Source organism: Microplitis mediator, chromosome 1, assembly GCF_029852145.1.
Source record: "Microplitis mediator isolate UGA2020A chromosome 1, iyMicMedi2.1, whole genome shotgun sequence".
Taxonomy (NCBI): Eukaryota; Metazoa; Arthropoda; class Insecta; order Hymenoptera; family Braconidae; genus Microplitis; species Microplitis mediator.
This window is the reverse complement of record NC_079969.1, coordinates 7,651,584-7,667,141: the sequence shown is the minus strand read 5'-3', so window position 1 is coordinate 7,667,141 and position 15,558 is coordinate 7,651,584. Positions and strand designations below refer to the sequence as shown.

General features: G+C 28.5%; 2 protein-coding genes across 3 annotated transcripts; both read left to right on the top strand.

The window, feature by feature from the left end:
- The first annotated feature begins 852 nt into the window (after positions 1-852).
- LOC130674176 (neprilysin-2-like) lies at positions 853-5,084 on the top strand. The gene is made up of 8 exons (XM_057479468.1): positions 853-1,052; positions 1,167-1,285; positions 1,627-1,851; positions 2,095-2,315; positions 2,394-2,555; positions 2,626-3,382; positions 4,349-4,572; positions 4,653-5,084. The coding sequence occupies exons 1-8, from the start codon at positions 1,015-1,017 to the stop codon at positions 4,983-4,985; spliced, it is 2,079 nt and encodes a 692-aa protein (XP_057335451.1). The 5' UTR covers positions 853-1,014; the 3' UTR covers positions 4,986-5,084.
- A 2,569-nt stretch (positions 5,085-7,653) lies between these two features.
- On the top strand, positions 7,654-15,556 carry LOC130674425 (neprilysin-2-like). 2 transcript variants are annotated; one of them, XM_057479860.1, is made up of 8 exons: positions 7,654-8,306; positions 10,015-10,115; positions 10,728-10,940; positions 11,012-11,226; positions 11,298-11,459; positions 13,856-14,612; positions 14,691-14,893; positions 14,974-15,556. In XM_057479860.1, exons 1-8 carry the CDS (start codon positions 8,275-8,277, stop codon positions 15,307-15,309), a joined length of 2,019 nt encoding a protein of 672 aa, XP_057335843.1. In that variant the 5' UTR covers positions 7,654-8,274; the 3' UTR covers positions 15,310-15,556. The 2 variants fall into 2 exon arrangements, with proteins under 2 accessions (XP_057335843.1, XP_057335768.1); XM_057479785.1 differs by having other exon boundaries at positions 10,725-10,940.
- Positions 15,557-15,558: the final 2 nt, after the last annotated feature.

Below are 15,558 nucleotides of genomic sequence, written 5' to 3'. Positions count from 1 at the left end.
TCATGAACAGTGCACTTTAGCAATATAAGTGTCATGAGCAATTTTGTAGAGGACAAAATTTCCTAAAAGATTTGTCCTATGCATATTTTTTGTAAGATGAGCCGTTTCTTCACTATTAACAAAAATAAATGAAAAAAGTGAAAAATTGATTTTTGGAGATGATACAATCGACATGGATCAAGTTAGACCAAATCCGTTTCATACACTTTTAAAAAGCAACAATTACTCTACAAATAAAAACCTGGTTTCAAAACGATAGCTTAAAATCGGGCTAAGTTATAGTAATTTTAAAAAAAAGTTATTCGATTTACATGATTTTTAAATGGGAAAACTTTGATGCTCGATAGAAAGTATTTAAAATTAAAATTAAGAGCTGAAATTTTCAGGGAATTTTTCTCTCAACATAAGCAACAAAATTTTCTTGTGTCCGCTAAAAAAAAAATGTTCATTTCAAATGAAGCACCCTAATCAAAACAATAAATTAAAATTATCAATAAATAATTATGATAAGTAATTACCGACAGTGGATCATTGAATACAGAACATCACTGACTAAATTGCCCCATTCAGTAGATCAACTATATTTAAATATTTATTTCCGGCCTCTGTGAAGATTTATCACATGACTGATATATGTATAGAGATATGCAACAAATACATGTAATTTAAAACTTTTTCCGGACTTATATTATTAGATTTTCATTATTTTTAATGTTAATTATTTTATATCATTGTTATTTTTTATGTAATCAATCATAATAAATATAAATAAAAAAAATTATTATTATTATTATTATGGTCCATGGCATATTCTTTCTTAACGTAAACGAATAAATGGTTTTAAGTATGATGTAATTTTCGATAAGATAATTAAGTGAATCACTAGGAAAACCCCACTCTCATTTCATTTTTGGTTGTTGTATTTAGGATATGAGATATATAAGAGTGTTGGTGTGACCTAAAGGTCATTGAGTTTAAAGATATTAAGCAAGAAGGAACAGTTTAAAGTTAAATATGAAGATTTTAGTGAGTAGGATTTGTAAACATTCAAAGTATGAATTATTATTTATTATTTATTTATATTTAGATTTTGTTTATTTAATAATATATAACGTGTGGTTTATTAAAAATATAATATTAAAATTAAATTGTGTTATTTATTACAGAGCAAGAAATAAAAATCAGTCAGTATTTGAATGTAGATTAAAAATTATTAATATTGGAATTATTTTTTATATTTTAATATCAAATACTTCGGCTGCTAGTGATGAAACACAAAACAATGGTAAGTTATATAAATTATATATTTATAATTTAAAACTATTTCATGTCAGTCATTAAAAATTTCATCATTTGAAAATTAGGTTCGTTCTGCAGTATTTTTTTTTTATAAATTTTTTGTTATTACAAAATTTATTTTTATGGAAAATTGAAGTTCTATAGATTGTTTTACCCCGGAAGTTTTTTTTTTTAATTATTGTAGAATAATATTCAACTTTTTCGAAATAGATAAAAAAGCATTTTTCGGTTCGAGTCATACGAAATAATTTTTCGCTTAAGTGGGTCGATCTGCCCCACTTTCTACTACACAGAAATAAGTAAATACATAATTTGTTTATTTTTCAGCTGAACGAATAATAAAATATCGGGACACGAGTGTAAATCCATGTGACAATTTTTATCAATTCGCTTGTGGTAATTACGCACGAGCGAATGTCACTCCGATACATGAACAACAAAAATCTATAGTTGCTGATAAAATAAGCGATTTGATCCAAAAAGGAACCGGATCAAAAGATTTCAAGCCCTTTAAGCTCATTGACGATTTATACAAAACATGCATGAACGAAGGTATGACCAATACACAATTTTTATTCTAAAAGAACTTGTAATCTTATAATCGCGACCCATATAATTAAGTTTGAACAATTTGTCCCCTCTTTTCCTATAAATTGTAACTAAATATTATAGTAAAAAAAAAAGAGATTTTTTTTATCTAAAAATTTGTGTCCTATTTTGTCCCGAGTTTTTTAAAATTCTGTGTAAAAGATTTTAGAGTTATTGTATATTTTAGTACAGTGTTTTTTTTTTTAGATGCCATGGGACAAGAAGCTTTAGCTATCCTAGACCGAATTCTTAAAAAATTGGGCAATTGGCCAGTATTCGAAAATGACGAATGGAAAGAGTCGAATTTCGACTGGATCGACTTTACAATAGGATCAAAAAAAATAGGGCTGGATATTAATTATTTTTTGGATTTGAAACCCTGGCGGCTAGTGGAATTAAATAAAACTTCCATAAGATATTTAATAGACGTAAGAATTTATTGACCTCTAATTTATTATTTTGAGAAGAACTTTTTTTTCAAAAGTAAAAGGGACTTTTTTTTATAGATTGCGCCAGCCGAATTCAAAGATCCTGTTACCAATGCTTCTGACCCTCTGTTGGTTGCTTACGGAAAATATATCGCGAACGTATTTGCGTTATTAAAAAACAAACAAAATTCCTCGAAGGAAATAAACGAAATTATTGAATTTGAAAGCCGGATTTCGGAAGTAAATATTTTGAGTTTGAGTTTCTTATCTGACTATCAAATTTTGATATTTATTAAATTTGTTATTTCAGATAAATTTGCAAAACTATAAAGAAGCTTACAGAGAAAAATTGACAATCCAAGAATTGATAAAAAGATGGCCGTCAATAAATTGGAATGAATTAATAAACAATATTATAATACGTAACCTCAAAACTCCTGTAGAAATAACCGAAATAACTTTATGGTCCAGTCATGCCGTCTCCGAATTCATTGAACTCTTGGCAAAAACTCCGAGACATGTCCAAGCAAATTACGCAGTATGGAAAATAATTCAAAACACGATTCCCCGTTTAAGTGAAAAGTATCGTAACCTAAAACGCGAATACTGTTTGACTCAAAAATGCGAAAATGCGACACACGCGCTCTCTTGCGTTGGCGTCGTGAAACGACATTTAGCACCCGCTGTAAATTTACTGTACGCTAAAAATTACTACAAGAATGACATCGACACGGTTATTAGTAATATGATAGATAATTTGAAAGAGGTTCTAGTGAATTTGGTCAATGAGTCAACTTGGATGGACCAAGAAACCAAGAAAGTGGAGATTGAGATAATCAAAAATACGCAATTTGTTATTGGTTACGAGGAAAAAAATAAAAGTGACGAAGAATTCGTTAAATACTACGAAAAGTTAGAAGTTGATACGGATAATTATTTCCAGACGCTACTGAATTTAGAGTTATTTAGCATTGAAAATAGATTTGATAACAGTACGGGCTTGGATGCTGAAAGTTCAATTAAACTTTTTGACAGTTTTTATCCTTTGAATATATCAGGAAAAATATGTAAGTATTTTTTTTTCTTATATATTTATAGATAATTATATGTATATAAGTATATATGCCAGAATTACAATTGTTTTCTTATTACCCGATGAAAAAAGATTTTATACAATTGTATAGAATTATGTATCAATTATATATAGACTATATATAATTGGATAGAAAAAATGGCCCGATCCAATTGTATACAATTCTATATATTGCAATTATATAGAATTGTATATAATTCGTATAAAATTGTACATAATTATATAGAATGGTATACAATTGGATCGGGCCATTTTTTGTATATAATTTTATACAATTGTATAAAATTTTTTTTCATCGGGTACTTATTGAAAAAAGCTTACACGCGAATTTTCAAATTTATTCGATTTGCTGTTTTTGAAAAATAATTGTTTTCCTTTTTTGCCTATAAATTTTTGAAAAATAAACTAAATATGATTACTGTATTTTACAAATGTTTATTATACTGAAAAATATCTATCAAAAATTTTCAGTCTTTTTTAATTAGGATTCAAAAAAATATAAAAATCAGACAAATCGAAAATTCAAAATTTGGCATAAAGTGTCCCATATATACATATGTATGCATCAGGCCATTTTTGATATAAAATATGCTCAGAGAAATTAGTTTAGATCTACGATCTACTCAAGTCTAGGGTAGAAGTATCGTTTTTGGCCACCCATGCACGAAAAAAAAACATTCTAATCTGATTTAAGATTCGTCCACATAAAAACCTAAATCTACTTTTTTCTTTTTTACTATTAAAATGTGAAAAAATTTCAACTTGAAGTTCTAATCTCCTTCAAATTTAGAAGTTCTACATTAATTAAAATCAAGTATTAAATGTCCGAAAATCGAGCAGTGGCCTTAAATGATACTTCTACCCTATTTGTCCCATTTTGGATATCCATGGATCCATGGTTTTGCTGTGCATTGAAATACATATGTGTTTTTTTTTATAGACATACCACTGCCGTCACTAAGCAAACCATTCTTTGATGTTAACTATCCAATGTACGTAAATTACGGTTACTTGGGAACATCTATTGCCAATGAACTCATCGAAAGTATTACCACTTTAGTAAAAGATTTTGGTCATGACAACGCCATTAATAATGAAACAATAACATGCTTTCGAAATCAATTAAATATATTGAACAATACTCATCATAAATCGACAGCAAACGTAATATTGATAACATATAAAAAATATCTATTGGTTATTTTAATAAAATCAACATAAGTTCAACAAATTTTTCGTTTCAGGTATTAGATTTTTCAGTAATACCACAAATTACTGCGCAAATGAGTATGAAAATTTCATATCTAGCTTACCGACGAGCTAGTAAAAATGTTGAGGAACCAGCGCTACAGCAATTACCCTACTCGAATAATCAATTATTCTGGATCAATTCCGCACAGAATTTATGTACAGATGATTTACCAAATGAGCCGAAAATAATTGATAACAAATACACAGGTTTTGAATTTTATTACGCAAAAATATTGACAAGCATCCGGGAATTCCACGATGACTTCAATTGTTCAAGTGATAAATCATTCATTAAATTTTATGGAAAATCATGTAGTTATTTATGATTTCTGTTAATATTCTATTGTCTATAATATAATGAATCATTAATATTTAGGTATTTTTATTAGTTGTTACTGTAATGTGTAATTAAGTTCAGATTTTGTAATAAATAAAAAATCTACTCAAAAAATAGAAAACATGTTGAATTTCAAGGCTCCTGTTAAATATGGCTTAACACAAAACTAACGTTTGTTGTTCAGTATAGTTTACTCTAGTTAAATAGTTTCTTATACATCAAGTGGAATCGGTATTATACTCGATGTCACTAGATGTATACAGTAGTTTATTTAATGAATGCACGAAGAAAAACGCCGTTAAATATCTGAAGACAGCGTCATATAGTCATGCAGTCAGAGTTATAAATATAATTTTTGTTTTTAATTGGTGACTTGGAGTATATGAAGACCAGAATGACCTCACGCTCCCCTTAAGATAAATATTTTCAATTCTTTCTTTCTTTTGATCGCAATTGTAACAATATATTTTGTTATTTCGTATCAACTATTACAAATATGGGTTTCATACACAAGCCGATAAAAATTTTCATTTTAAATCCATTAACTTTATTGTAGCCGGATAATACTTCGCTTGTATATTTAATAACTTTAAATTTATAAAAATTATTTTAATCACTGCACGAAATAATTCTTTTTGTATTTATTGTAATACTCTAGAATTTAAATTGATTTAATAATGAAATAATGAAGATACTGTTAGCATTTTTTGCGATTCTCGTCATTATTTCGAATACTGAAATCACAGTCGAAGCTTGTCTAGGACATGGATATGCCGTAAATATAATAAAATATTCTTTAATTATTCATATATTTATATCACTACTTATTATAATTCTTATGAATAGTGTCGAAGAAATGAAGAATGTTGCACTAAATTGTGCGGTTATTCAGAACGAGGCAACTTTAATTTCTGTGCTGATCCTTATTAGAGGCGGGGAGCACAAATGTGACCGCCTGAAAAAAAAATGGTTTTTGGGAATTTTTGTAAAGAACACTACTGCATGGAATGTTTTAACGTTTCAAAGATATAGTTGTGAATAAAATTTTTAGACCAAAAAATGCAAAATTCAACGAGTTATTCACAATCTCTCATTGCTTCGAACCTCCCCCCCCTCCCACGACTGCAGTGATATCAACCTTTACAGTGCATGAAATGAAAAAAAAACAAAATTTTATTAAACTAGAAGGTATTTCCTTACCATGACTCTCGGGCTAAAAAAAAAATTTTAATTTAACAAAATGATGGAATTTAAAAAAAAATTTCAAATTTAGCGCAAAAATTTGACATTGTTGGCCTGCCAAAATTACATTTGTAATACAGCTTTATATGTATTCTAATTTTTAAAAATTATGTCAAAGGCTGTTTTAAGTGTATTCTTACTCTTATGCATCTGAAATTCATTTCTTTGGAGGCTGGTCGAATTTTTAGTTATTATCAATTTAAATGTTTAAAGCATGATATCTCGATAATTAATTTGTTTTTATAAATTTTTTTACACTATTGAATTCGTCATCAAATTTTAAATGAAATATGTCCTAGTTATTTTATTTAATTATAGATATTTACAAAGATATTTAAATTGTTTAATAAAAAAGTCATACGGGCGGGCAAACACATGTAACATGCGCTCGCAGCGTCTCATGTTTACACACTTACTCACTCACTTGCATATGCTATCCTCTATTAACGCATGAATAATAATTCGATCTCGCATGTCATACTCCGTCCTTGTCCAAATCATTTGTTAAATAGGGACGGAGTATAACATGAGTGATCGGATTATTATTCGTGCGTTAATAGAGGATAGCATATGCGAGTGAGTGAGTAAGTGTGTAAGCATGAGACGCTGCACGCGCATCTTACATGTTTTGCCCGCCCGTATGACTTTTTTACTAAACAATTTAAATATCTATAATTATATAAAATAACAGACATTGTTTATTCAAAATTTCATGACAAATTCGATAGTATAAAAAAAAATTAATTTTCAAGATATCATAATTTAAACATTTAAATTGTTAATAACTAAAAATTTGACCAGCCTCCAAAGAAATGACTTTCAGATTTGAATTCCTTATATAAAATTAGATAAGAATATACTTGAAACAGCCTTGGATCTAATTTTTTAAATTTTGAATACATACAGAACTGTATTAGGGCAAAAAGGACTATTATAAACTACAGCGATTTTGCAAAAAATGTATTTTCGAGAACCGATAAGCGGCTATTCTTTGGATGGCTGTAACTCAAAAACACTATTTGAGATATGCCCTTGAAATTTTAGTATGTTATTTTTGAAAATATAAACTATCGAAACATGCAAAAAAATTGTTTTTTTCAAAATTTCACACTAGTGGTCCCCCTTAATGAAAGTAGAATTATATTTTGTAAAAGTACTTTTTCGTGTAGTTGAATGATATATCAATCACATGCATCAAATAAAAAAAAAATTATTTGTCTGAAAATAAATTTTGTCTTTTTACTCTTTATTAAAACGTTTTAACCACCAGTTTTTTGACAAAAAACAATAAATACTTTTTTAAAAGGAATTTAATTTTCGACAAAAAAGGTCTAGAGCTCTAGTAATTTTTATATATCTCCAATACTTTCTTCATAAATTAAATGTAAGCCAAAAGCATCTAAGTTATTACCAAAAAAAAAAAAAAATTATAGACTTTTTTCGACAGTTACAAAAATTTCAGATTATTTTATTGACCAGAGGATTAGTTTTTTTGTGATTTTATACCTGACATAGTTACAGAAAAATTTATTTACAGGAAACAAAAATATTTATTTACAAACGATCAAAAGTTCCCCTTGTTTAATATTATTTTATCCTAAAAGATTAAACGGCCTTCATTCGTAACAGAATTTATTTAACCGTGTAGAGATTATTAAATTGACTGTTAAGTAACACGAAAATAAAAACACATACGAGCATAACCGGAAGATAACATTCAATGATAATTTATTACGATCTATTTTTTTTTCGATCAAATAATTTTTTCAAGGACACAAAAATAACTCTAACAATGTTGAAGCATTTAAGAAACCCTAGCACTTAATCTAATGATAGCCTATCCGATATTTCCCCATGTACACAAACCTAGCTATGCTATGGAGTTCAACATCACTAGTCATATGATAATTTTAATCAATGAATTTAGGTCCCTCTCTTATTCTGATAGTCCGGTTATAAATAAGAGCTTAGATCTGACACAAACGGGTTACTAAGTTCTCAAATTTCGAAGAGGAAATAACGTTTAAAAGTTAACTATGGTTTTGGTGAACGGCAACAGGCATTGCAGGTAATTCTACTACTTATTTAAATAATATTACGTATTTTGCCCGGGTTGACAAATTTGATCTGATTTAAGTCTAACTTAACGCAACTAAACGTGATATTTTCATTTATAGACAATATTTATAAAAAATATTCAAAGTAATAGAATTTATTATGTTTTGTTTACCATATTACTTAGTGTCTTTTTGCTTAAAAATGTCGGCAGTTAAAATGATAGTTTGACAATTTTTTTTTAGTTGTCTTGACTAAATATTTATAATGTTGAATAAAAGTAATAAAATTAGTCTTAAAATGGCAAGAAATTTTTATGATTTACTGTAAAAAATCAAAAATTATTTTGGGATTAGGAACCATCAATATACCTGTGACATTTTATCATGAAAGCGCACTAGCATATTTCAGGGTTGCAAAAAATCGATTTTTTTAAATGCATTATCGAAATAATTGATTAATTAAAAATAAATGTTTGAATTAAAATTATTTTGATTAATAATTTTTGTATGGATTAATTAAATTTTTTTCATTATCCATTTTTTGAAGAATGGATTAATTAGATTTTTTTCCATTTTTTGGAAAATGAAAAATGAAAGAAATGTCATGAATCCATTTTCTTACAAATTAAACATCAAAATCCTATTAATTATCCATTTACAAAAAAGTAGATAATTCAAATCATTTTAATTATTCATTTTTTTAATAATCACGCGATTGTAATTTTTTTCATTAAAAAATTGGCACCGCAGAATTCGAAAAATAAAACATGTAATAATATGTTGTTAAAAAAAAAAAAAAAAAAAAATTTTCGTTCGGAAACAGGTTCAAAACTTTGATTTAGATATAAAAATACGCCTTTGAAAATTAGAGCACTTAATATTAACATTAAAAGGTTCTGTATCTCACTTTTCTATTTTCCATAAGAATAACATTGAAAAAATTCATTTTGCGTCTTCTGATGTTTATAACTAGCTAACGATGCATCGTAGGAAAAAACTTTAGAATATCACAACGATTCTTCCTTTCAAAACTAATAAATTGTAATAATTTAATTATCCATTTTCCAAAAAATTGGAAATTGAAATACTTTTAATTACCTATTTTACAAAAAATTAAAATCGCTTCAATTTAGAACAAAACAATTAATTATTATAATTTACATTAAATATTTCTTCGAAATAAAAATTAAAATGACTTTCATTTCCCATTTTCGAAAAAAATTCATAATCAGAATCATTTCAATTATTAATTTTTTTTAAAACAGTAATTGTGATTTTTTAAATTGAAAAAATATGCAACCCTGGCATGTTTCAAATATCAAGAAAATTAAAATAAATTTATAAATCTAGATTATTATTGTTTATATTTTAAAAAAGCCTTGCTTTTGATCTATAGGCGATTAAAAGTAGACTAAAAATTATAGTAAAAAAAAGTCTATCTTTGTCCTAAAAACAAATGAACAGACTAATAATTTTAACAGAAAAATGTCTCTTTTTAATCTAAAAGCAGACTAAATATAGAACGAAAACGTCTGCAATTGGCTTGAATAGGGAACAGTTTCGACAAAAACTGAATAAATTCCCATATAATGTATATACGATTTAAAAATTTAAATTCAATAAAAAACATTAGAATTTCCATTTATTTTGAATCAGATCTAATTTTTCGATCCGGGTGGTTAAAATTAGTTTTGTAATAAATATTTTTGATTATTGCAGTAGGCGAAGGGAAATGGATCGACTCATTCCAATCATAGGAATTATTTGCTTCATTGTTCCATTTGGAACGTCAGCTACTATTGGGAATATGAAAAATATAAGTAAGTTTTTTTAGTATAATTGTATATTTAAGTGTAAGAATAAATATTTAACATTGCATCAGGATTCCTAATTAAAAACTCTGATTGATTCGAATTGGGACGTGAGGGCGCTTCATAAGCGTTTCCGACATCCAACTGACTTTAAATCGGAGTTTTTAGTCAGGTATAGTTAAAGAAATGGGCAACTAACGACTGAAAAGAAGTAGTTGCGATCTATATGTAGATATAATTGGTGCCATTTTCAAGATCGTAGTAGATCTTATAAGTAGATCAATATGAATATATGGATTATCTACACAAAGAAATTATCTTCGTTTGAAATACTTTGATGTCATAGTAAAGTCGGACCATGTTGGCCATCTTCAGAAATTGAAATAAACCCAACGAAAAACACTATGGCTATCGTAAAATTTACAACGATTATATCGCAAATTACTGTAACCATTGTAAATTGTTCGATGACCATAGTAATTTTTGCATGTGTTTACTTCAATTTCCGTCAAGTGGCCAACATAGTCCGGCTTTACTATGACACCACAGCATTTCAAACAAGAATAATTTCTGTGCTAAGGAGATTACGATAGGTCTTAGCTAATTTTTGTTTTACAGCAGCTGATATTCTTAAATATCGCAATACCGATGTCAGTCCCTGTGATAATTTCTACCAATTCGCTTGTGGCAATGCCAAAGGAAACCCAGAAGTATCAAGCAACTTCGTTTCCGTCGTAGATAAGAAAATGGATGATTTGATTCAGAATCAAATGTCAATAAACTTAAAACCATTCAAGCTTATCGAGGATCTTTACAAAACATGTATGAGTGATAGTGAGTACATTTAAATTGGCTTAAAATAAATCTCCATTATATCATTGAACGTAATAAATTCGATTTTCCAGAGGCCGTTGGACAACAAGCTTTGGATGTACTGAAAAAAGTTGTCGAAAAATTGGGCGGCTGGCCTCTTTTGACAGGCGTCAAAGACTCTAATTTCGACTGGGTAGACTTCACTATTGAATCCAAGAAAATCGGTCTGAATTTCGATGCTTTTTTGAACATCGAACCTGAAATATACCCGTATTTCAATGAAGGGTCAATGAAATACTTTATCTACGTAAGTTAATTTTTTAAAATATACGATTTTTATTTCTTGAGTAGTTTGTCAAAAGAAGAATTTACTTGCAGGCCGTACCAGAAGAGTGGAATCACAAAAGTTCCAATTCTTCGGATAAACTGAATGCTGCTTACCAGAATTATATTGCGAAAATTTCTACTTTACTAGGAAACAAACGAGATGTTTCAAAAGATATTGATGAAATCGTCGAATTCGAACGAAAAATTTTAGAGGTAATAAAAACATTTTTCAGTATCGTCGTCCCGGGATTAAATCCACGATGGAAAAATTTGGAAGTCGTGGATTGACTCAGAAAATAAGGATTTATTGGCGCAAATAATTTTTATTTGCCCTAAAAAAATTTTTGCATTATGGATTGAAAACGAAAATTTTCTTAGGGCGCAAAAAAATGGTTACGCATAAACGCTTGACTAAGTATGGCTTTGTACTATCATACATAAGCATGCATGACGCATGCAAATTTATGCTGTAACGTCGTGAAAAATAATCGTATCGAGACTTAAAAAAGAGTATTTTGAAGCTTGAAATCTCTACTAGTTTCGCTGTATTTTGATAAATAATTTTTTAGACCTGCAACTTTTGCGTAAACATGAAAAATTTTCAATATTTTTTTTTTTTTTCCAAAGTCCATGGGCTCTGGAATAATTTTTCCAGCTAAACCAATGCATAGGCCGGTTAGCAAATTTATTCAGATTAAATTTGCATTTTTTTGGAGTTTTTTACAACTTGTCGCTGAGATATCAGCGTTCAAACGAAAAATGATCCTATTGGTTTTAATCATCGATATTTCAGGTACCAATGATCGCACAGTAAATTGGAGGGCGGGGTTAAAAACTTGAATAAATTCCCTGTAAGACCCCTTTATCATTTTTTGGAAAAATTTTCTTTTCTATTTTTAACATCCATTAGAAGTAAGTACAAAAAAATGCCTTTTTCGGTTTTTCAGTGAATCAACCGCTGCTTTGTAAATATCAATGAAGAGACTAATGTTTGCAGATTTTTGTTAGCTTAATGTACCCCCAATAACCCTGTACATTTTTTAATTGATCTATCTAATCGTTTTTTCAAGGTGATTGATCGCAGTTTTGCAAAAGAATTCAAGGAATAAGTTTTGTTCCTTTAAAAAAGTAATCATCACCAAAATGAAAAAATTTTTTTTTCACTTTTTTTTTTACTTTTCAATTTTTTTTTTACTTTTCTTCCATTTTTTGCGTTGATTACTCAGTGAATATGAAGAAAAGAGAAAAAGAAAAAAATTTCGAACACAAAAACCAAGTTTTAATTCTATTTTTTTTTGACTATTTATGACATTTTTTGGAAATGTTTTTTTTTTCTCTTTTTTTCACATTTACTGAGTAACCAACGCAAAAATGGAAGATAAGAAAAAAAAATTATTTTTTCATTTTAGTGATGATTACTTTATTAAAGGAACAAAACTTATTCCTTTAATTCTTTTGCAAAACTGCGATCAATCGTCCGGTAAAACAGTTCGATAGATCAATTAAAAAATGTACAGGGTTATTGGGGGTACATTAAGCTAACAAAAATCTGCAAACATTAGTCTCTTCATTGATATTTACAAAGCAGCGGTTGATTTACTGAAAAACCGAAAAAAGGTATTTTTTTGTATTTACTTCTAAGGGATGTTAAAAATAAAAAAAAAAATTTTTCCAAAAACTGATGAAGGGGTCTTACAGGGAATTTATTCGAGTTTTTAACCCCGCCCTCCAATTTACTGTGCGATCATTGGTACCTGAAATATCCATGATTAAAACCAATAGGATCATTTTGAAGGCTAATATCTCAGCGAGAAGTTGTACAAAACTCCAAGAAAATGCAAATTAAAGCTGAATAAATTTGGTAACCGGCCTATGCATTAGTTTAGCTGGAAAAATTATCCCACAGCCCATGGACTTTGGAAAAAAAAAAAAAATATTGAAAATTTTTGTCTCGCGATATTTTTCATGTTTACGCAAAAGTTGCAGATCTAAAAAATCATTTATCAAAATGCAGCGAAACTAGTAGAAATTTAAAGCTACAAAATGCTTTTTTTTTCAAATCTTAATACGATTATTTTTCACGATTACAGCCTTGCGAAAATTACTAAAAAATTTAAAAAATTGAGACTAAAATCATGAGGATAATACATGACTTTTTAAACAGGGTTGCTGATTTTTTAATGAAAACAATTTTAATTTTTATTAAAAAAAAAGTTGTAATTTTCTCACCATGAAATTATTCGTTTAATTTTTAAAATTTCTATATGAATCCATTTAATTGATAATTTGATTTTGAATGGATAACTCAAAATAATCTAATATTTAATTCAATTTCAAAAGAATTATTAAAAATATTTGAACTTAACAGAAAGTTTATTGGATATTTTCGAACAATCTAATCGATAATTAAATTTCAAGTAGATTAATTTATATATTCTAGGTCGATAAATAACTTGAAATTTTTGTTTTCATTTCATAATAAAAAATTTTTTTTTGTGCCCAGAAATCCTTTTTTCTGTGTAGAAAATAAAATCCCATTCTTGCACCGGGACGACTTTAACTGTTTTAATAAAAATTTTCGGAACATTTATTTAAATTTATTTGTTCAGGTTCGTTTGGGCAAACATTCAGGGAACGGTTCTAATGAAATAACGATTGAAGAATTAATCAAAAAATGGCCGTCAATAAATTGGGATAAATTAATCAACAATGTCATAATAAATAACCTTGAAACTCCTATAAAAATTTCTGAACTTTCTCTATGGGAAACAGAATCTCTCCCAAATTTCATTGAACTTTTTGAGAAAACTCCAAAACATGTGTTAGCAAATTACGCTGTATGGAAAACGATTCAAAATACGGTTCCCTATTTGACGGAAGAATATCGTGAGTTAAAACGCGAATATTGTCTAACCCAGACCTGTGAAGATATGACGCGCGAGCTCTCTTGCGTGGGCGTTGTCAAAAAATATCTAGGGCCCGCTGTTAATTTATTGTACGCTAAAAATTACATCGGCAGTGAGATCGTAAATGGCATTGAAGAAATTATCGCTAATTTGAAAGCGGTACTGGTGGATTTAATCAATGAGTCAACTTGGATGAACCAGGAAGAAAAGAAAGACGATATTGAGATAATTAAAAATACGAAATTTGTTATTGGTTTTGAAGAAAGAGATAAAAGCGACAGTGACTTTGATGATTACTACAAAAATTTGGAAATTGATACCAATAATTATTTCCAGACCTTATTAAATTTGGAATTATTCAATACAAATAAAAAATTTAATAATGTTACCAGTCTAGGCCTTAAGAATGCAATCAATCCAATGAAATTTAATTTTGCTTTCAGTACTTTTGGAAGAATATGTAAGAATTTAAATCTGATTTATCAAAGACAAAATTTATTATTGATATGATTGATTGATTTTTTATTTCTGGTTACAGATATATCGATGGGTATGTTTCGAGAACCGATTTTCGACCCCAAATATCCAATGCACGTGAACTTCGGTCGCTTGGCACCAATAATTGCTATAGAGCTTTCGAAAGTTATCTACCATGCCGAGCATAAGTCAAATGAAGAATTGATTTCATGTTTCCGTCATCAGTATGATAACTATACCAACTTTGAAGAAGTCCAACAATATGTATAACAATCACTATCTCATTATAATTCAATGTTGTCATAATTTCATTTTATTAACTCATTGATATATTTTTGTTACAGGCCAATAATGCGAAGGTAAGCTGGCGAGTTAGTTTCTATATGGGTTACAAGATCGCATACCTGGCCTACCAACGGTGGGTAAAAAATAACGGAATCGAGCCTGCGTTACCGGGATTACCCTACACGAATAATCAACTCTTCTGGATTGATTCTGTGCGCATTAGTTGCATGGATACTTCAAACTGGCCCAAAGTTATTGATGGCAAATATAATATTTTTGAATTTGGTTACTTCAAGGCCGTAACGAGTACTGAACATTTTTCCGATGCCTTCAATTGTCCTAATGACGCAACAAGTTTTGTGTATAATTACGGAAAATCTTGTACTTATTTGTAATTTCAATTATTATGGTCACAAAAAAATGGTACACGGAAAAAAAAGTAAGCAAAAATGATCATATGAAAAGTAACTCGAAACGAAGGGTTAAGATGGGAGGAATTATTACTTTTTTTTTCAGGGTGTAGATCTTATTAAATCTCATTAAACAACTGAGATCTACGAGGAACTAAACCATTTTTTTAACGAAAAATTATGTTTTTTTTTTTTGTATTTCATGTAAACTTTGTTTTTTGAAAACATTGTAAT